This window comes from Oncorhynchus kisutch, linkage group LG21, assembly GCF_002021735.2.
Source record: "Oncorhynchus kisutch isolate 150728-3 linkage group LG21, Okis_V2, whole genome shotgun sequence".
NCBI lineage: Eukaryota > Metazoa > Chordata > Actinopteri > Salmoniformes > Salmonidae > Oncorhynchus > Oncorhynchus kisutch.
This window is the reverse complement of record NC_034194.2, coordinates 36,408,473-36,431,562: the sequence shown is the minus strand read 5'-3', so window position 1 is coordinate 36,431,562 and position 23,090 is coordinate 36,408,473. Positions and strand designations below refer to the sequence as shown.

At 42.6% G+C, this 23,090-nt stretch overlaps 1 protein-coding gene across 1 annotated transcript in view; it reads right to left on the bottom strand.

Annotated features, from left to right (window-relative positions):
* Positions 1 to 23,090, bottom strand: part of LOC109880775 (forkhead box protein N3-like) — a 70,540-nt gene that overhangs the window by 21,545 nt on the left and 25,905 nt on the right. The window contains exon 3 of the mRNA XM_031800119.1: positions 17,896 to 17,951. Within this exon, the coding sequence (XP_031655979.1) occupies positions 17,896 to 17,951 (56 nt within the window). The remainder of the gene's footprint in view (positions 1 to 17,895; positions 17,952 to 23,090) is intronic.

The window sequence follows — 23,090 nt, the reverse complement described above, 5'->3', positions numbered from 1 at the left end:
ATCCTGGCTGTTCAGCTCAGCTCATCCCCTGCTCTCCAGTTATTTGAGGCTGGCAGCTCAGCTCAGCTCTTCACAGACACTCCAGTTATTTGAGGTTGGCAGCTCAGCTCAGCTCTTCACAGACGCTCCAGTGATTTGAGGCTGGCAGCTCAGCTCAGCTCTTCACAGACGCTCCAGTTATTTGAGGCTGCTCAGCTCAGCTCATCACAGACGCTCCAGTTACGCTCCAGCTCATCACAGACGCTCCAGTTACGCTCCAGGTCATCACAGACGCTCCAGTTACGCTCCAGCTCATCACAGACGCTCCAGTTACGCTCCAGCTCATCACAGACACTCCAGTTACGCTCCAGCTCATCACAGACGCTCCAGTTACGCTCCAGCTCATCACAGACACTCCAGTTACGCTCCAGCTCATCACAGACGCTCCAGTTACGCTCCAGCTCATCACAGACGCTCCAGCTCATCACAGACGCTCCAGTTACGCTCCAGCTCATCACAGACGCTCCAGTTACGCTCCAGCTCATCACATACGCTCCAGTTACGCTCCAGCTCATCACAGACGCTCCAGCTCATCACAGACGCTCCAGTTACGCTCCAGCTCATCACAGACGCTCCAGTTACGCTCCAGCTCATCACAGACGCTCCAGCTCATCACAGACGCTCCAGTTACGCTCCAGCTCATCACAGACACTCCAGCTCATCATATACGCTCCAGTTACGCTCCAGCTCATCACAGACGCTCCAGCTCATCACAGACGCTCCAGTTACGCTCCAGCTTATCACAGACACTCCAGTTACGCTCCAGCTCATCACAGACACTCCAGTTACGCTCCAGCTCATCACAGACGCTCCAGTTACGCTCCAGCTCATCACAGACACTCCAGCTCATCACAGACGCTCCAGTTACGCTCCAGCTCATCACAGACGCTCCCCCATGTATTTTCTTGTAAATCTGTACCTATACACAGTGCATTCGGAGAGTATTCAGACCGCTTTACTTTTTACACATTTTTTTATGTTACAGCCATGTTCTAAAATTGATTAAATAGTCCCCCCCCCCCCCCCCCCACATCACATTACACACAATACCACGTAATGACAAAGCAAGCTCCAGCTCATCACAGACGCTCCAGCTCATCACAGACGCTCCAGCTCATCACATACGCTCCAGTTACGCTCCAGCTCATCACAGACACTCCAGTTACGCTCCAGCTCATCACAGACGCTCCCCCATGTATTTTCTTGTAAATCTGTACCTATACACAGCGCATTCGGAGAGTATTCAGACCGCTTTACTTTTTCCACATTTTTTTATGTTACAGCCATGTTCTAAAATTGATTAAATAGTCCCCCCCCCCCCCCCCCCCACATCACATTACACACAATACCACGTAATGACAAAGCAATAACAGGTTTTCATACATTTTTGCAAATGTATAAAAATGTATACAAATTTAATATGGAAATAGCACATTTACATAAGTATTCAGACCATTTACTCAGTACTTTGTTGAAGAACCTTTGGCAGCGATTACAGCCTTGAGTATTCTTGGTTATGAAGCTACAAGCTTGGCACACCTGTATTTGGGGAGTTTCTCCCATTCTTTTTTAAATAATCAATTTTAGAATAAACCTGTAAAGTAACAAACGTCAAGGTGTCTAAAAACCATCCCGGACCTCTGTACCAGGTGGTGTCAGAGGAAGGCCCTAAAAATTGTCAAAGACTCCAGTCACCAATAGTTATTGACTGTTCTCTCTGCTACCGCACAGCAAGCTGTACCGGAGCATCAAGTCTAGGTCCAAAAGGCTTCTTATCAGCTTCTACCACCAAGCCATAAGACTCCTGAACAGCTAATCAAATGGTCACCCAGACATTTGTATTGTGCTGCAATTAGCTGTTAGTTGGTTGTAATTTTGGGTAGAGCAGACATTGCCATATATTTTAGTTAGCTGCATGTGTGACATAACTCCGCTAGACCTATTTAGGATATCATTTACAAAGATTATAACTTTTTTTAAATTGATCAAAAAGTATGTTTTTTTATCAATTCTTATATTTGAGAATTACAACAATATTTGTTATATTATTTGTTCTGTCTTTTCTGGTGGATTAAACTGAAACTGCAACCAACTTTCTATGGCTTGTTTTAAAAATAGCAATGAGAAGTGAGAAGTGAGAAGTTGTCATTTGAATAAAGGGAAAAAAGCTGTTCTTGAACATGGTGTGAGACCTTACTAATCCGCTTGAGAACCAGTTTGGATATAAGTGTAACTTTTATATGATGGACGCCTTTAGTTAGAGGTCTACTGCTTTAATATTTGACATGTTTTGCTCTCCGAACTCATATTGATTATATTAATAAGCCTGTTTAATTTTGTTTGGTTTGCCATTAAAAATATATATATACATATTTTTGCTCGTGAAATTTAAAAAACAGGTTACTGAGTGTAGGCAAGACCATAAGCAAATAGGTCAACTGGGATATGACTCAAGAGTTAATCAAGGTGATTTTTCCACAAATAGACAGGTATTTTCCTTTCCATGGTAGCAATATCTTATCTATTTTGCTAACTTTCTATTAAAATGTATTGTAGTGAGATGATTTTGTTCTTTCTGGATATGTATACCGTCAGGCCATTTAATTGGTAAACTACAAGGTAATGCAAAAGTTAATTTTTTTTGTTATCCAATACATAATATAGTTGGTTTGGTTGTAATCCAGAGAGGTTAGGAAAAGTATCTAGATCCTCTATGAGGCTGTGGAGGGATTCATTTGTGGATGTAAAATAAAACATGAATCATCATCACACCTTTGTTATTAAACCCTGGATTTCTAGCCCTATGATATTGTTGTTGGATTTGATTTAAATAGCTAACATTTCGAAGGCCATAGTAAATAGATATGCCGATAGTGGACAACCTTGTTTAACTCCTCTTGACAGTTTAAAACCTTCTGAGATGAGAGACATTATTTACTATTTTACACCATGGGTTACTATACATAACTTTAACCGATTTTATAAGAGATTCTCCAAAATTGAAATATTCCAGGCATTTATATATACATTCCAGTCATACTTAATCAAAAGCCTTTTCAAAGTTAGCTATGAATAGCAAGCCTGGTTTCCCAGATTTTTCATCGTGTTCTATTCTTTCCAGTATCATCCATGTAAAAACCGTGTCTGATAAGGATGAATAATATCCAAAAAGACCTTTTAAATTCTATGCTCCAGGCTTTTTACTGGAATTTATTTACACGTAAAAAAAAAAAATACTACATAGTTTCCTAGGAACGCGAAGCAAGGCAGCCATCTCTGTCTGCGCCGGAAGTACTGGGTCTCGACCCAGTGTCTCGAACCCACCCTGTACAACTGGGTACTGGACTTCCTGACGGGCCGCTCCTAGGTGGTGAGGGTAGGTACAACATCTCCACCCCGCTGATCCTCAACACTGGGGCCCCACAAGAGTGCATTCTGAGCCCTCTCCTGTACTCCCTGTTCACCCACGACTGCGTGGCCATGCACGCCTCCAACTCAATCATCAAGTTTGCGGACGACACTAAAGTGGTAGGCTTGATTACCAACAACCACAAGTTGCCTACAGGGAGGAGGTGAGGGCCCTCGGAGTGTGGTGTCAGGAAAATAACCTCACACTCAACGTCAACAAAACAAAGGAGATGATCGTGGACTTCAGGAAACAGCAGAGGGAGCACCACCCTATCCACATCGATGGGACAGTAGTGGAGAGGGTAGTACGTTTTAAGTTCCTCTGCATACACATCACGGACAAACTGAATTGGTCCACCCACACAGACAGCGTCGTGAAGAAGGTGCAGCAGCGCCTCTTCAACCTCAGGAGGCTGAAGAAATTCGGCTTGTCACCAAAAGCACTCACAAACAGATGCACAATCGAGAGCATCCTGTCGGGCTGTATCACCGCCTGGTACGGCAACTGCTATCGCCCACAACCGTAAGGCTCTCCAGAGGGTAGTGAGGTCAGCACAACGCATCACCGGGGGCAAATTACCTGCCCTCCAGGACACCTACACCACCTGTCACAGGAAGGCCATAAAGATCATCAAGGACAACAACCACCCGAGCCACTGCCTGTTCACCCCGCTATCATCCAGAAGGCGAGGTCAGTACAGGTGCATCAAAGCAGGGACCGAGAGACTGAAAAACAGCTTCTATCTCAAGGCCATCAGACTGTTAAACAGCCACCACTAACATTGAGTGGCTGCTGCCAACACACTGACTCAACTCCAGCCACTTCAATAATGGGAATTGATGGAAATTGATGTAAAATATATCACTAGCCACTTTAAACAATGCTACTTAATATGTTTACATACCCTACATTACTCATCTCATATGTATATGTATATACTGTACTCTATATCATCTACTGCATCTTTATGTAATACATGTATCATTAGCCACTTTAAACTATGCCACTTTGTTTACATACGCTACATTATTCATCTCATATGTATATACTGTACTCTATATCATCTACTGCATCTTGCCTATGCCGTTCTGTACCATCACTCATTCATATATATTTATGTACATATTCTTTATCCCTTTACACTTGTGTGTCCAAGGTAGTAGTTTTGGAATTGTTAGGTTAGATTACTCGTTGGTTATTACTGCATTGTCGGAACTAGAAGCACAAGCATTTTGCTACACTCGCATTAACATCTGCTAACCATGTGTATGTGACAAATACATTTGATTTGATTTGATTTGAAGCTGGCTGCTCAGCTCAGCTCAGCTCAGCTCATCACAGAATCTCCAGTTCAGTTCAGTAAAACAGCTGTCATCCACATCTCTCTCTGGATCTCCGGGGTCAGTGTGCTTTTCAGAAATTAGTATGTTTACATGCACACTAATAACTTGATAAAAAACAAATTATGGCAGAAGGCCAAGTATGGCATTAGTCATGTAAACAACTTACTCTGCTTATCTTAATCAGTGTAAGATCATAATCAAAGTAAGCATACGCTGAATAAAACACCTGGTTTTCTGAGCAATCTTTCAAATTATTACAAGATGTAAATTCCTTAATCAGAATTACAGCGGTGTATTTGATCTGCACATGTGCAGCACGAGTTTCCTTCTGTTACGCGAGTGAAGTGAGTTCGCAAAAACTCAAAGTATTCATCTTAGAAATAGTTTTAGGCTTCGCAACAAATATCATCGTCGCTGTGGTAGAATGTTTATTCCGATTGGCGATTTTCAGCATTCATAAAAGTCTCATCAGGGGGCCTGATATCAGATTTGTCCATGTAAACACGATTAGAAGGAAAATTGTAGTTCTTGAAACGCATGTAAACACTTAAATGTAACTTTTATATTAATCTGGCTATTCACAATCATGAAATTATTGTGGGTATATGACCGTACACACTGATGACCACCATTTGCTTTTGATTTAGCCTATGACAGCATGTTGTAGACAGCATGTTGTAGACAGCATGTTGTAGACAGCATGTCACATCACAAATGTGGTCTGCCACTATCTCATCACAGCACTAAGATGTAACCCATCTGTGTACTGTATATGACTGTGTTTCTCTTTCCACAAGGTACTGTATATGACTGTGTTTCTCTTTCCACAAGGTACTGTATATGACTGTGTTTCTCTTTCCACAAGGTACTGTATATGACTGTGTTTCTCTTTCCACAAGGTACTGTATATGACTGTGTTTCTCTTTCCACAAGGTACTGTATATGACTGTGTTTCTCTTTCCACAAGGTACTGTATATGACTGTGTTTCTCTTTCCACAAGGTACTGTATATGACTGTGTTTCTCTTTCCACAAGGTACTGTATATGACTGTGTTTCTCTTTCCACAAGGTACTGTATATGACTGTGTTCCTCTTTCCACAAGGTACTGTATATGACTGTGTTTCTCTTTCCACAAGGTACTGTATATGACTGTGTTTCTCTTTCCACAAGGTACTGTATATGACTGTGTTTCTCTTTCCACAAGGTACTGTATATGACTGTGTTTCTCTTTCCACAAGGTACTGTATATGACTGTGTTTCTCTTTCCACAAGGTACTGTATATGACTGTGTTTCTCTTTCCACAAGGTACTGTATATGACTGTGTTTCTCTTTCCACAAGGTACTGTATGTGACTGTGTTTCTCTTTCCACAAGGTACTGTATATGACTGTGTTTCTCTTTCCACAAGGTACTGTATATGACTGTGTTTCTCTTTCCACAAGGTACTGTATATGACTGTGTTTCTCTTTCCACAAGGTACTGTATATGACTGTGTTTCTCTTTCCACAAGGTACTGTATATGACTGTGTTTCTCTTTCCACAAGGTACTGTATATGACTGTGTTTCTCTTTCCACAAGGTACTGTATATGACTGTGTTTCTCTTTCCACAAGGTACTGTATATGACTGTGTTTCTCTTTCCACAAGGTACTGTATATGACTGTGTTTCTCTTTCCACAAGGTACTGTATATGACTGTGTTTCTCTTTCCACAAGGTACTGTATATGACTGTGTTTCTCTTTCCACAAGGTACTGTATATGACTGTGTTTCTCTTTCCACAAGGTACTGTATATGACTGTGTTTCTCTTTCCACAAGGTACTGTATATGACTGTGTTTCTCTTTCCACAAGGTACTGTATATGACTGTGTTTCTCTTTCCACAAGGTACTGTATATGACTGTGTTCCTCTTTCCACAAGGTACTGTATATGACTGTGTTTCTCTTTCCACAAGGTACTGTATATGACTGTGTTTCTCTTTCCACAAGGTACTGTATATGACTGTGTTCCTCTTTCCACAAGGTACTGTATATGACTGTGTTTTTCTCTTTCCACAAGGTACTGTATATGACTGTGTTTCTCTTTCCACAAGGTACTGTATATGACTGTGTTTCTCTTTCCACAAGGTACTGTATGTGACTGTGTTCCTCTTTCCACAAGGTACTGTATATGACTGTGTTTCTCTTTCCACAAGGTACTGTATATGACTGTGTTTCTCTTTCCACAAGGTACTGTATATGACTGTGTTTTTCTCTTTCCACAAGGTACTGTATATGACTGTGTTTCTCTTTCCACAAGGTACTGTATATGACTGTGTTTCTCTTTCCACAAGGTACTGTATATGACTGTGTTTCTAGCTGTGTGTGTCGTCTAATTCTATTAGCTCCTGAGTTAGAACTGAAGACTATCCATGTTAATCCTATTGACTCTGGTTGTGGGGCTAACTATAATACTGGTAATGCGGCTCCTTATCAGTAAGTCCTTGCGTGCCTGCCTACTTGCCTAACTGAATCCCTGCCTGCCTGCATCCTTGTCTGCCTGCACCCTTGTCTGCCTGCACACTGTCTCCATTGTAATCTCGTTCACTTGTAATCTGGGTGTGACTATAATGTTGGTAATGCTGCTCCTGTTAACCTTCTCAGTAAATCCTGCATGCCAGCCTAACTTCCTGCCTGCCTGCATCCCTGCTTGCCTGCCTACATCCCTACCTGCCTTCCTGCATGCCAGCCTAACTTCCTGCCTAACTGCCTACATCCCTACCTGCCTACCTGCCTGCACTCTGTCTCCATTGTAATCTTGATCACTCGCTGTGTGTGTGTGTGCCCGTATGTACGTATGTCTCTCTGGGTTAACATTCCCCTCTCTCCTTCCCTCCCCCTTTTCTGCTCTCTCTCTCTCGCTCCGGTGGTGGGCAAGGCTTTCCGTTGCCGTGGTGACCGCTCCCATTCCACATGCCACACAGTGGTAGATCATGCTACGGCGAAGGAGAGGCAGGAAATAACTCTGAGCCAGCGTCTCAACTGGCACCCTTTTCCCTTTACTACCTTTGGGAGAATATAGGGAACATGGTGCTATTTGGGAGAATATAGGGAACAGGGTGCTATTTGGAAGAATATAGGGAACAGGGTGCTATTTAGAATAATATAGGGTACAGGGTGCTATTTGGGAGAATATAGGGAACGGGGTGCTATTTAGAATAATATAGGGTACAGGGTGCTATTTGGGAGAATATAGGGAACGGGGTGCTATTTGGGAGAATATAGGGTACAGGGTGCTATTTGGGAGAATATAGGGAACGGGGTGCTATTTGGGAGAATATAGGGTACAGGGTGCTATTTGGAAGAATATAGGGTACAGGGTGCTATTTGGAAGAATATAGGGTACAGGGTGCTATTTGGGAGAATATAGGGAACGGGGTGCTATTTGGGAGAATATAGGGAACGGGGTGCTATTTGGGGGAGAATATAGGGAACAGGGTGCTATTTGGGGGAGAATATAGGGTACAGGGTGCTATTTAGAATAATATAGGGTGCTATTTGGAAGAATATAGGGAACAGGGTGCTATTTGGGAGAATATAGGGAACTGGGTGCTATTTATGATAATATAGGGAACGGGGTGCTATTTAGAATAATACAGGGTGCTATTTAGGATAATATAGGGAAAAGGGTGCTATTTGGAATAATATAGGGAACAGGGGGCTATTTTGAATAATATAGGGTGCTATTTGGGAGGCTGCCGACAGATCCTGTTTACACTAGATAGACACAGTATGCCTGGCCTGGCCTAACCCAAACACTGGCCTGGCCTATCCCTGGCGCTGCTTTGCCTGGCCTAAAGTATTTCTGTAAAAACATTTTTTGATCTCTACTTAAGTTGTTTTTGGGTATCTTTTACTTCATTACATCCCGAAAGATAAGAATGTACTTTCTACTCCGTACATTTTCCCTTACACCCAAAGTACTCATTACATTTTGAATGCTTAGCAGGACAGGACTATTAGCTCACACAAACTCATTGAATAACAGATTCACTACAGATATGATCAAATAAATACATAAATAAATATATATATATATATATACATATATAGACACACTTTTTTAAAACAGGTTTTTAACCCCTTATTTCTGGCACTAAACAGTCCAAACTAAACATTCTGAAATGATTCTGACCTCTTACAATTGTCCAGGTTTTGTTACATTACAGCCTCATTCCAAAAGGGATTACATTATTGATTTTTCGCAACAATCTACACACAATAATGCAGGTATCCTAGTGGTTAGAGCGTTGGACAGTACCGATAGGTTGCTAGATGGAATCCCCGAGCTGACAAGGTAAAAATCTGTCGTTCTGCCCCTGAACAGGCAGTTAACCCACTGTTCCTAGGTCGTCATTGAAATTAAGAATTTATTCTTAAATGACTTGCCTAGTTAAATAAAGATTTGATTGGAGTCCACCTGTGGTGAATTCAATTGATTGGAGATGCTTTAAAAAGGCAGACACCTGTCTTTATAAGGTCCCACAGTAAAGAAAATTAAAAATCTTTATTTAACTAGGCAAATTCTTACTTACAATGGCGGCCTACCCAAGCCAAACCCACTGTGCAAATTGTGTGCCGCCCTATGGGACTCCAAACCACAGCTGGATGTGAAACAGCCTGGATTCAAACCAAGGACTGTAGTGGCGCCTCTTTTCTCTGAGATGCAGTGCCTTAGACCACTGTGCCACTCTGGAGCCCTTGGGAACCCAGTTGACAGCGCATGTCAAAGCAAAAACCAAGCCATGAGGTTGAAGGAATTGTCCGTAGAGCTCGGAAACAGGATTGTGTCAAGACACAGATCTGGGGAAGCGTACCAAAAAAATTATTCAGCATTGAAGGTCCCAAAGAACACGGTGGCCTCTATCATTCTGAAATGGAAGAAGTTTGGAACCACCAAGACTCTTCCTAGAGCTGGCCGCCCGGCCAAACTGAGTAATCGGGGGAGAAGGGCCTTGGTCAGGGAGGTGACCAAGAACCCGATGGTCCCTCTAACAGAGCTCAGAGTTCCTCTGTGGAGATGGGAGAACCTTCCAGAAGGACAACCACCTCTGCAGCACTCCACCAACCAGGCCTTTATTGTAGATTGGCCAGACGGAAGCCACTCCTCAGTGAAAGGCACATGACAGCCCGCTTGGAGTTTGCCAAAAGGCACCTAAAGGACTCTCAGACCATGAGAAACAAGATCTCTGGTCTGATGGGGCTTCGGGACAAGTCTCTGAATGTCAATGAGTGGCCCAGCCAGAGCCCAGACTAGAACTCGATCGAAAATAGCTTTGCAGTGATGCTCCCCATCCAACCTGACAGAGCTTGAGAGGATCTGCATAGAAGAATGGGAGAAACTCCCCAAATACAGGTGTGCCAAGCTTATAGTGTCACACCCAAGAAGACTCAAGGCTATAATTGCTGCCAAAGCTGCTTCAACAAAGTACTGAGTAAAGGGTCTGAATACTTAAGTAAATGTGATATTTCAGTTTTTTATTTGATGTATTGTGTGTAGATTGATGAGGGAAACAAAGTAGTTACTCCATTTTAGACTATACTTTCTGACATTTTTAAATGTTTTTTTTGTATTATGCTAATTAGATTAGGTTAACATTGACCTTCGGGGGTTAAACACTTCAAAATGTGATGTGTGGAACAACTCCGAAATTTGACGTTTGAGAAAAATGGATTTAACGTCTAATTCTGACGTGAGACTGTGAGAGCTGGTTGGTCTCCGCATGTATAAACCCTGAGAAGCAATGCTGTAAACTGAGATGGGAGACAACACACTTTATCTTTACGCCCTGTCATTATCAAGGGAAGAGAGAGAAAATACCCCACTTTCACAGCACTGACAAGTAGTTCTGGACAGGATACCAAGAAAGAGAATAGGGCATACATGAAAACTAAAAAGAGAGAGTGTGTGTGTGAGAGAGAGACTCTGCTTTTCAGGTCAGCTTCAGCCAGAGAGAGATGACTAGTTCCTTCATGTGCTTTATGTTCAGACTCTTAAATTTGTTCCACATGGCTTGCTGTGTGTGAGTGTGCTTCCCTGCTTGTGTGTGTGTTTCAGTGTCTGTGTGTGTGTGTGTGTGTGTGTGTTGGCTTGTGTGAGCCTGCAGCCAAAAGAGATCAGACTCAGTGTCCAGATTTCAGGGTTAAAGTTCATTCCCAGCGGACCTTGGGAAAGCAACCATTTCAAAGTGGCCTCTCTCTCAGTCAAAACAATTCTGCTGCCAGGAAAACACAGAACTCCTATATAAAACACAGAACTCACAGAACACAGAACTCCTATATAAAACACAGAACTCACAGAACTCCTATATAAAACACAGAACTCACAGAACTCCTATAGAAAACACAGAACTCACAGAACTCCTATAGAAAACACAGAACTCCTATTTAAAACACAGAACTCACAGAACGCAGAACTCCTATATAAAACACAGAACTCACAGAACTCCCATATAAAACACAGAACTCACAGAACACAGAACTCCTATATGAAACACAGAACTCACAGAACTCCTATAGAAAACACAGAACTCACAGAACACAGAACTCCTATATAAAATACAGTACTCTAACTCCTATTTACAGTATGCTGCAGCTGAAAAGGACTAGGGAAGAAGAAGGGGTCTTATAACTTCTTAAGGCTTGGGGGCAGTATTTCGACGTCTGGATGAGAAGCGTGCCCAATGTAAACTGCCTGTTACTCAGGCCCAGAAGCTAGGATATGCATATAATTGGTAGATTTGGATAGGAAGCACTCTAAATCTTCCAAACACTGTTAACCTCTCTGGGATCGTTCGGGACGCTAGCGTCCCACCTCTCCAACAGCCAGTGAAATTGCAGGGTGCCAAATTCAAAACAACAGAAATCTCATAATTAAAATTCCTCAACCATACAAGTTTTTCACGCCATTTTAAAGATACACTTCTCGTTAATCCAACCACAGTGTCCGATTTCAAAAAGGTTTTTCTGGGAAAGCAGAACATATCATTATGTTAGGTCAGCAACTAGTCACAGAAAGCATTCATCCATTTTCCGACCAAAGAGAGGTGTCACTAAAAGCAGAAATATAGATACAATTAATCACTAACCTTTGACGATCTTCATCAGATGACACTCCCAGGACTCAATGTTACACAATACATATATGTTTTGTTCGATCAAGTTAATATTTATCTCCAAAAACCTCAGTTTACATTGGCGCCATGTTCAGAAATGCCTCCAAAACATCCGGAGAAATTGCAGAGCCACATCAAATAACAGAAATATTCATCTTAAACTTTGATGAAAGATACATGTTTTACATAGAATTAAAGATAAACTTGTTCTTAATGCGACCGCTGTGTCAGATTTCAAAAAAGCTTTACGGCAAAAGCACAATATTCAATAATCTGAGAACAGCGTTCAGCCACAAAAGCCAGCCATACAGTTACCCACCAAGTTGTGGAGTCAACAAAAGTCATAAATAGCATTATAAATCTTCACTTACCTTTGCTGATCTTCATCGGAATGAACTCCCAGGACTCCCACAATAAATGTTTGTTTTGTTCGATTACGCCCATATTTATGTCCAAATAACTCCATTTTGTTTGCGCATTTAGTTCACTATTGCAAAGGCACAATGTGCGAGCGCAAAATCCAGACGAAAAGTCAAGAGTTCCATTACAGTTTGTAGAAACATGTCAAACGATGTTTACAATCAATCCTTAGGGTCTTTTTATAATAAAGCTTCAATAATATTCCAAACGGACAATAGCGTATTCATTACAGAGGAAAAAGAAGGAACGGCGCACCCGCGTGACTGCGCAGTAAACAACTGATTGGCCTCAGCCTAGTCCACTTGTTGAAACAGCTCTTATTCGACAGCCTTCAACAATAGAAGCCTCAAACAACTTTCTAAAGACTGTTGACATCTGCTGGAAGCCTTGGGAAGTGCAATCTGGCCCCATAGACACAGGATATTGGATAGGCAATCACTTAAATTAAACTACAACCTCAGATTTCCCACTTCCTGGTTGGTTTTGTCTCAGGTTTTCGCCTGCCATATGAGTTCTGTTATACTCACAGATATCATTCAAACAGTTTTAGAAACTTTAGAGTGTTTTCTATCCAATACTAGTAATATGCATATATTAGCATCTGGGACAGAGTAGAAGGCAGTTTACTCTGGGCACCTTATTCATCCAAGCTACTCAATACTGCCCCCCTGTAACCAAGAAGTTAAAATATAATGTCTGTGAGTATAACAGAACTTATATGGCAGGCGAAAACCTGAGGACAATCCATCCAGGAAGTGGGATTTTTTTGATGTGGGTAGTTTTCAATTGAATGCCTATAGAGTATTTAATGGGTTAGGACCCATATTGCAGTTCCTATGGCTTCCACTAGATTTCAACAGTCTTTAGACATGGTTTCAGGCTTGTTTTCTGAAAAATGAAGAAGAATGAGACATTTCTGTCAGTGGACTGTAGAATCATGCTGTGCTGGTTTGCGCGCGTGACCGAGTGTGCGCCCTTCATTGTTTTTCCTTTCTATTGAATACGCTATTGTTCTGTAAAATTATTATCGATTATTTTGACAATTGACAACTTGAGGATTAATTATAAACATAATTTGACATGTTTCGACGAACTTGACCGGTAATATTAGGTTGTATTCGTCTGCATGTTTTGACTGCCTTTGAGCCAGTGGGTTACTGAACAAAACTTTCGTGACTCCTCTACTTGGTTGGAAAATGTTTGTATGCTTTTGTACACGGGGCGCTGTCCTCAGATAATCGCATGGTATGCTTTCGCCGTAAAGCCTTTTTGAAATCTGACAAAGCGTCTGGATTAACAAGAAGTTAATTTTAAGCCGATGTACAACACTTGTATTTTTTAAAATGTTTATTATGACTATTTCTGTATTTTGAATTTGGAGCTCTGCAATTTCATCCGATTTTGTCGAGGTGGGTTGCTAGCGGAACGCCTGCGCCAGAAAGTTTAATGTTTGTCTTATGGAATGTGCAACTTTATTTTATTTTACATATACCGTATGGTTTACAATGGGTTGTTACTCAACTTAAACAGGTCTTGTATAATTTTGAGATGGAATGTAAAGCAGTCACACACGTCACCTACACTGTATAAGCTTGGAGAACAAGGCTAGAATGGAGGAGATACAGAGACATTACATTATTACAGCATAGACACTTCCAATAGGCCAAGGCTGTGAGCTGTGGAACTGGGATAGTGAGCTGTGACTCTGGGATAGTGAGCTGTGACTCTGGGATAGTGAGCTGTGACTCTGGGATAGTGAGCTGTGACTCTGGGATAGTGAGCTGTGGGACTGGGATAGTGAGCTGTGGGACTGGGATAGTGAGCTGTGGGACTGGGATAGTGAGCTGTGGGACTGGGATAGTGAGCTGTGACTCTGGGATAGTGAGCTGTGACTCTGGGATAGTGAGCTGTGGGACTGGGATAGTGAGCTGTGGGACTGGGATAGTGAGCTGTGACTCTGGGATAGTGAGCTGTGGGACTGGGATAGTGAGCTGTGGGACTGGGATAGTGAGCTGTGGGACTGGGATAGTGAGCTGTGACTCTGGGATAGTGAGCTGTGGGACTGGGATAGTGAGCTGTGACTCTGGGATAGTGAGCTGTGGAACTGGGATAGTGAGCTGTGGGACTGGGATAGTGAGCTGTGACTCTGGGATAGTGAGCTGTGACTCTGGGATAGTGAGCTGTGGGACTGGGATAGTGAGCTGTGGGACTGGGATAGTGAGCTGTGGGACTGGGATAGTGAGCTGTGACTCTGGGATAGTGAGCTGTGACTCTGGGATAGTGAGCTGTGGGACTGGGATAGTGAGCTGTGGGACTGGGATAGTGAGCTGTGACTCTGGGATAGTGAGCTGTGACTCAGGGATAGTGAGCTGTGGGACTGGGATAGTGAGCTGTGGGACTGGGATAGTGAGCTGTGGGACTGGGATAGTGAGCTGTGACTCTGGGATAGTGAGCTGTGACTGGGATAGTGAGCTGTGGGACTGGGATAGTGAGCTTTGGGACTGGGATAGTGAACTGTGACTCTGGGATAGTGAGCTGTGGGACTGGGATAGTGAACTGTGACTCTGGGATAGTGAGCTTTGGGACAGGGATAGTGAACTGTGACTCTGGGATAGTGAGCTTTGGGACAGGGATAGTGAACTGTGACTCTGGGATAGTGAGCTGTGGGACTGGGATAGTGAGCTGTGGGACTGGGATAGTGAGCTGTGGGACTGGGATAGAGAGCTGTGGGACTGGGATAGTGAGCTGTGGGATTGGGATAGTGAGCTGTGACTCTGGGATAGTGAGCTGTGGGACTGGGATAGTGAGCTGTGGGACTGGGATAGTGAGCTGTGACTCTGGGATAGTGAGCTGTGGGACTGGGATAGTGAGCTGTGGGACTGGGATAGTGAGCTGTGGGACTGGGATAGTGAACTGTGAGACTGGGACAGAGAGCAGATAGCGTAATGTAAGTTCTTACACTTTCCATGCCGATAAAGCTTCTTAAATGGAATTTAATTTGGGTAATAGTGTCTGTCCTTAGTCCACTACTATACCAGTGGCGGTCAGTGCCATTAAAGATAAGGGAGGACACTTCACCTTTTCATAACCATGGCCTTTATTCTATTACAGCATTTTGGAAGACTGTCGTTCATATTCCATTCACCCAGTTCAATGTAACATCGAGAGGTTTAGGCTATTACATGATACTGTCATTTTCCCAATACCCATCATGAGGTTGCTACAACATAGCCTATGAATGAAAGTTTACAATGTAGGTGACAAATTCAATGCCAACTTGCACACTCTTGTCTGCATCTAGCTGATCTAGGGTGTAATCATTAGTAATCAACAGTTGCAAAGGAGAGTTTCTTTTGGACAAATTCTGGTATGTTTATCCCAATTTCGATCCGTTTGTTTCCGTTTAAATTCTTAGTGATCCCTTCGTGAGCCAATCCCGTTAACGGGATTGATTTGACAACACCCAGTGAAATAGCAGCGCGCCAAATTCAAAAACAGAAATACTCATAATAATAATTCATACAAGTGTTATACATCAGTTTAAATATGAACTTCTTGTTAATCCAGCCACAGTGTCAGATTTCAAAAAGGCTTTACGGTGAAAGCAAACCATGCTATTATCTGAGGATACCACCCAATCAAACAAACACATGAAAATCATATTTTAACCCGCCAGGCGTGACACAAAAGTCAGAAATAACGATATAATTCATGTCTTACCTTTGAAGATCTTCTTCTGTCGGCACTCCAATATGTCCATTAAACATCACAAATGATCCTTTTGTTCGATAAATTCCGTCGTTATATGTCCATTTATTTGGCACATTTGATTCAGAAAATACACCGGTTCCAACTCGCGCAACATGACTACAAAGTATCTAATAAGTTACCTGAACTTGATCCAAACATTTCAAACAACTTTCCTAACTTGAGGTATTTTAAAATGTAAATAATGGATACAATTTAAGACGGAAGAAACTGTTCAATACCGGATGAAAACAAAGTGTAGTGAGCTTTCAGGTCGTGCGCCCCAACCACAACAGTACACTTGGCTCGACTCCCAGAAAGGAAATGGCTACTTCTTAATTTCTCAAAGGAAAAACATCAAACAATTTTTAAAGACTGTTGACATCTAGTGGAAGCGATAGGAACTGCAAGCAAGTATCTTAGAAATCTAGATCCACATAGAAACCCATTGAATGGAGAGTGACCTCAATTTTTTTTTTCCTGGTTGGTTTGTCATCGGGGTTTTGCCTGCCAAATAAGTACTGTTATACACACAGACATAATTATACCCACAGACATAACGGTTTTAGAAACTTTAGAGTGTTTTCTATCCAAATCTACCAATTGTATGCATATCCTAGCTTCTGGGCCTGAGTAGCAGGCAGTTTACTTTGGGCACGCTTTTCATCTGGATGTGAAAATAGTGCCCCCTAGCCTTAAAAAGTTTTAAGAAACGTTTTCCAACAGAATTGGTAGAATGAAAAGTCACTGAGGAGGATGGTCCTCCCTTTCCTCCTCTGAGTAGCCTCCACTGTACTATACTGTGTCTCAACTCTCTGTCTCTCTTCCTGTTTATCACCCTCCCTCTCTCTCTCCCTCGCTATCTGTTAACAATCTACCCAACATCTTTATCCATTCTCCTCACCCCTCCCATCCGCTAGACCCATCAGTCACAGGCAGGTCTGTAGGGAGGCCGGGCCCCTCAGACACTCTCTACATGGGCTCCTTGACCATTACTCCATTATCACGGCCAAGGCATGGTGGTGGAGGGGATGGAGGACACGGACCAGACATCTAATGTATCCATTTCCCTCCATTTAGAGCACCGATGTCCCACTGTACTCTCAAAATAGATTGGGATTGGGATTGAATGTCCATTTAAACTGCCAGCCAGCCCACAAGGGACAAAAGAGAGGGAGGATAGAGGGAGAGGAAGTCAAGGAGAGGGAGAGAAGAGAGAGAAGTGATGAGGAGGATGGGAATGAGAGAGAGAGAGCGAGAGGAGAAGTGGTTGAGGCAGGGAGGAAAAGTGATAAGTGATGGAAAGTGAAGGGAGATAGAAAGGCGAGAGGGGGATAGAGAGATAAAGTGGAGGTGGAAAAAAATCACAGGATGCCTTCCCAAGCTTCAGATCAGATTGTTTTACTTTCAAATGCCCACTCAAACAGAAGCATCCTCTGGAATGTTGTCAAGTCTCAGGATGCAGCACTTGGTATTCTCAAGGTGCCTTCTAAAAAATAATTCAGAACTCCAGAAAACACAGGAGTTGGCATCTGAGATGAGAGAGAGAGTGTGAGGAGAGAGAGAGAGAGAGAGAGAGAGAGTCAGGGAGGGACAGAGACAGAGAGTCAGGGAGGGACAGAGACAGAGAGACACAGAGAGAGGGGGAGAGAGAGGGGGGAGAGAGAGGGGGAGAGAGAGAGGGGGGAGAGAGAGGGGAAGAGAGAGGGAGAGAGAGGAAGAGAGGGAGAGAGCGATGGATACAGACTCACAAAAAAGACAAAGCAATGCTGGATGGTATCCTACCTTGTAAGAGAACTCCATTCTTTCTGAAGAAGGGACTCCTTGGCCAAAGTAGAGGACTGAGGAGAGAGAGAGAGAGATGGTTAATCATGTGGTCATGTAAGCTCTGCTGCAAGCTGCTTCAGACAGACAGAAAGTGTGCGTCTGAAATTGCACCATATTACCAGGGCCATGGTGAAAAGTACTGCCTTATATACAGTTTTCTCTTTTCCACCTCATGAAATAACTAGCATTCATTTCATTTAAACTTTTGAATTCGCTTGTCAGAAAGATCTGTACCCTTGTCCGCTAGAATGAACGATATACATCTTCCAGTGATCTATTGATAGGGTACAGGCGCCTGTCAGTCACAAAGCCAGCGATGTCAAGGAAACACTGTTCTGTCCGTCTGTCCCGCCTCTCTGCACCTGTGTTCTTTTTTTATGCCTATTCCTCCTGACAGAGCTGGTGTAACTGAGTCTGGTTTGTAGGCCTCCTTGCTCGCAGACACGTTTTCAGTTCTGCCCACACATTTTCTATAGGATTGAGGTCAGGGCTTTGTGATGGCCACTCCAATAGTTGGACTTGGTTGTCCTTAATAAGCCATTTTGCCACAACTTTGGAAGTATGCTTGGGGTCATTGTCCATTTGGAAGACCCATTTGCAACCAAGCTTTAACTTCCTGACTGATGTCTTAAGATGTTGCTTCAATATATCCACATAATTTTCCTGCCTCATGAAGCCATCTATTTTGTGAAGTGCACCAGTCCTTCCTGTAGCAAAGCACCCCCAAACATGATGCTGCCAGCCCCATGCTTCACGGTTGGGATGGTGTTCTTCGGCTTGCAAGCTCCCCCCTTTTTCCTCCAAACATAACGATGGTCATTATGGCCAAACAGTTCTATTTTTGTTTCATCAGACCAGAGGACATTTCTCCAAAAAAGTACGATCTTTGTCCCCATGCTCAGTTTCAAACCACAGTCTGGCTTTTTTATGGCGGTTTTGGAGATGTGGCTTCTTCCTTGCTGAGCGGCCTTTCAGGTTATGTCGATATAGGACTTGTTTTACTGTGGATATAGATTATTTTGAACCCGTTTCCTCCAGCATCTTCACAAAGTCCTTTGCTGTTGTTCTGGGATTGATTTGCCCTTTTCGCACCAAAGTACGTTCATCTCTTGGAGACAGAACGCGTCTCCTTCTTGAGTGGTATGACGGCTGCGTGGTCCCATGGTGTTTATACTTCCGTACTATTGTTTGTACAGATAAACGTGGTACCTTCAGGGGTTTGGAAATTGCTCCCAACTAAAATTATTTCAATTAGCCTATCAGAAGCTTCTACAGCCATGACATAATTTCCTGGATTTTTTAAAGCTGTTTATAGGTACAGTCAACTTAGTGTATGTAAACTTCTGACCCACTGGAATTGTGATACAGTGAATTATAAGTGAAATAATCTGTCTGTAAACAATTGTTGGAAAAATTACGTGTGTCATGCACAAAGTAGATGTCCTAACCGACTTTCCAAAACTATAGTTTGTTAACAAGAAATTTGTGGAGTGGTTGAAATTCAAGTTTTAATGACTCCAACATAAGTGTATTTAAACTTCCGACTTCAACTGTAGACACGGCTGGTAGACAGGAAACAGCAGTCACAGCAGTCACACACAGCATCAAATAAAGAATCAGCAGCCCATTCACTCCAGTAGGCCCCATAAAATCAGAACTACACAAAAAGCACAGCCATTTCATTCCAAAATTAAATTAACAAATCAGCTATCACTTCCCATTGCAAATGCATTTCATCACCATCTCACTAACCTGTCATCTAAAGTTTAAATGCAACCATGTTTCACAGTCATTATTTTTAAAGATAGCTGCAAGCTAGCTGCAACAAAAAAACAGCGCCACTGTTTTAGAGTGGCCTTTCAGTGGCCTGTTCACTAACAGAGATGTAAACAAATTTGTGCACAGCATTTGAGATAAATACACTTTTTGTCTGAACGGAATATTTCTGGGATCTTTTATTTCAGCTCATGAAACATGGGACCAACATTTTACATGTTGAGTTTATATTTTTGTTTAGTGTATAATGATTCTCAACAGTGAATCCATGTTGACAGAACACAACCTTTTTCATAGATTTTTGCCAAAACAAATTACATTGAAAGAGTAGATTAGACTCGATTTTCTGACTAGGTTACTAATCTACTGCCTTCCCTCAAATTCCCACCCACAGTGATTGATTGACAGGTCTGTAACCCTACCAACTCTGTGACTCACAAACAACCTGCCCCATTCCCTGGCAATCCCAACCACAGTGATTGACTGTTAAAGGGTTAGATCACCCAAATAAAAAAATGACACATTGGTTCCCTAACTCAATAAAATACATAATTTGAAGAACAAACATCATTATAGCAATTCCTATCTTGCAGTAAATAAGATATTAATCTAAAAGTTTATTGTTAAAAAACGTTTTCTTACTTCGAAAATAGTGCTGATTGTATAAGCTTAGACGATATCCAAAACAACTAAAAACAAGCCGAATTCATACTGTCTCTCTGATTTCATTTTAACTCTGTGAGGTAAAGTTGTTAAAATATTCAATAATTTAGCTATGAATTTCAGATGGAATTAAAGGCATTAGAATGTACCAGATACCAGCAAAATAGCTTGTTCTGATATTTTTTTTCAAGGGGGCATGTCACCCCGGACCTTTCCAGCCTGGAACTCCCTGGCTGGCTACTATATTTATTTGGCTGGAAACTCCATGTACTTGGGGTTACACTGTATATAGAGAATAGAGTCTTTTTGAGAAGCAGACAAACTGAAATGAAAGCTGGGGTTTTAGCCCATAAGCCACTGATTCTGATTACAGTGATTATATTCCTGGAAGCCCTTGCATTGCCATTAATCTATCCCTATGATTACCACAGAGAACAGCCCAATTGATGTGGTCCACAGAGGTGATTTTTCATGACGGGCCCCCAAAAACACACACACAAATGAGCTTGCACGGATGCACACACATGGACGCACACAGTCGTGAACAGGTGCTCAAACACATTACAAATAGACAAACAGACACATATAGCACACACACGCACACACACACACACACACACACACACACACACACACACACACACACACACACACACACACACACACACACACACACACACACACACACACACACACACACAATTGCAGGCGAATACAGTCACACACAGCACACAGATTATTAAACTGCTAATGGAGCAGATAGTAACTAATGATCGTATTCGTCTTCACAGATATTCACACACACAGAAGATGGAGATGAGTATTTTGTTCACAGAAGTCTCACTCACATGTTCAGTTCCCTCTGTGTATCATTCTCCCCTCCTCTCTCTCTTCCTATCTCTCCACTCTCCCTCTCTCCTTCCCTCTACTCCCCTTCTCCCTCGTTCTCTCTTTCTCTTACTCTCTCTCCCCCTCTCCTTCTCTTCCCCCCCTCTCTCTCTCTGTTGTCCTACTGCTGTCTCCCTCTCTCTCTCTCTCTCTCTCCTTTTTCCTTCTTGCACCAGGCAACAAATAGCTATGTGGTGCACCAGTCTCAGCCCATGTGTTGCCATGGAGGCGTTCCCGTCGCCTAGCAACCAGTGCATTAATCGGTTTGTGAGGAGCTAACTCGTGGCAGACGGTCGTTCAGCCCTCCCCCTCCCTCTCTCCCCCTACTTCCCTCGAGACTCCCTCATCCCTCCTCCCCCCCATCCAGATGCCTATGGGGTGTGAAGGAATGTGCCTGGTTGCTGAACAGATACCCAGCATGCTCTAATCTTCCTCACTTCCTCTTTCTGCCAAATAGAACCCCTAAATGTTCTGGATGTGATGTATTGCAACACCTTGACCCTAACACACCCAAACATACTGTAGAGCCTGGCTATACCCTAACAACCCAGACATACTGTAGAGCCTGGCTATACCCTAACAACCCAGACATACTGTAGAGCCTGGCTATACCCTAACAACCCAGACATACTGTAGAGCCTGGCTATACCCTAACAACCCAGACATACTGTAGAGCCTGACTATACCCTGTAGACCTCCACAGGTCTGGATCATCCTTGGGAGCAATTTCCAAATGCCTGAAGGTACATTCATCTGTACAAACAATAGTACATAAGTATAAAGACCACGGGAACACGCAGCCGTAATACCGCTGAGGAAGGAGACGCATTATGTCTCCTAGAATGGAAGGTACTTTGGTGCGAGATGTGGAAATCAATCCCAGAACAACAGCAAAGGGCCTTGTGAAGATGCTGGAGGAAACAGGTACAAAAGTATCTATATCCACAGTAAAATGAGTCCTATATTGACATACCCTGAAAGGCTACTCAGCAAGGAAGAAGACACTGCTCCAAAACCGCCATAAAAAAGACAGACTACAGTTTGCAACTGCACATGGGGACAAAGTTTGTACTTTTTGGAGAAATGTCCTCTGGTCTGATGAAACAAAAATATAACTGTTTGGCCATAATGACCATTGTTTTGTTTGGTGGAAAAAGGGGAGGCTTACAAGCCGAAGAACACTATCCCAACCGTGAAGCACGGGAGTGGCAGCATCATGTTGTGGGGGTGCTTTGCTGGAGTAGGTGGCATCATGGCATCATGAGGAGGAAAATTATGTGGATATATTGAAGCAACATCTCAAGACATAGGTCAGGAAGTTAAAACTTGGTCGCAAATGGGTCTTCCAAATGAACAATGACCCCAAGCATTCTCTCAAAGTTGTGGCAAAAAATGATTAAGGACAAGTCAATGTATTGGAGTGGCCATCACAATGCCCTGACCTCAATCCTGTAAAAAATGTGTGAGCAGAATTGAAAAATCGTGTGCAGGCAAGGAGGCCTACAAACCTGACTCAGTTACACCAGCTCTGAATGGGCCAACATTCACCACAACTTATTGTGTGAACCTTGTGGAAGGCTACCTGAAATGTTTGACCCAAGTTAAACAATTTAAAGGCAATGCTACCAAATACTAACTGAGTGTATGTAAACTTCTGACCCACTGGGAATGTGATGAAAGAAATAAAAGCTTAAATAAATAATTCTCTCTACTATTATTCTGACATTTCCCATTCTTTAAATAAAGTGGTTATCCTAACGGACCTAAGACAGGGAATTTTTACTTGGATTAAATGTCAGGAATTGTGAAACACTGAGTTTAATGTA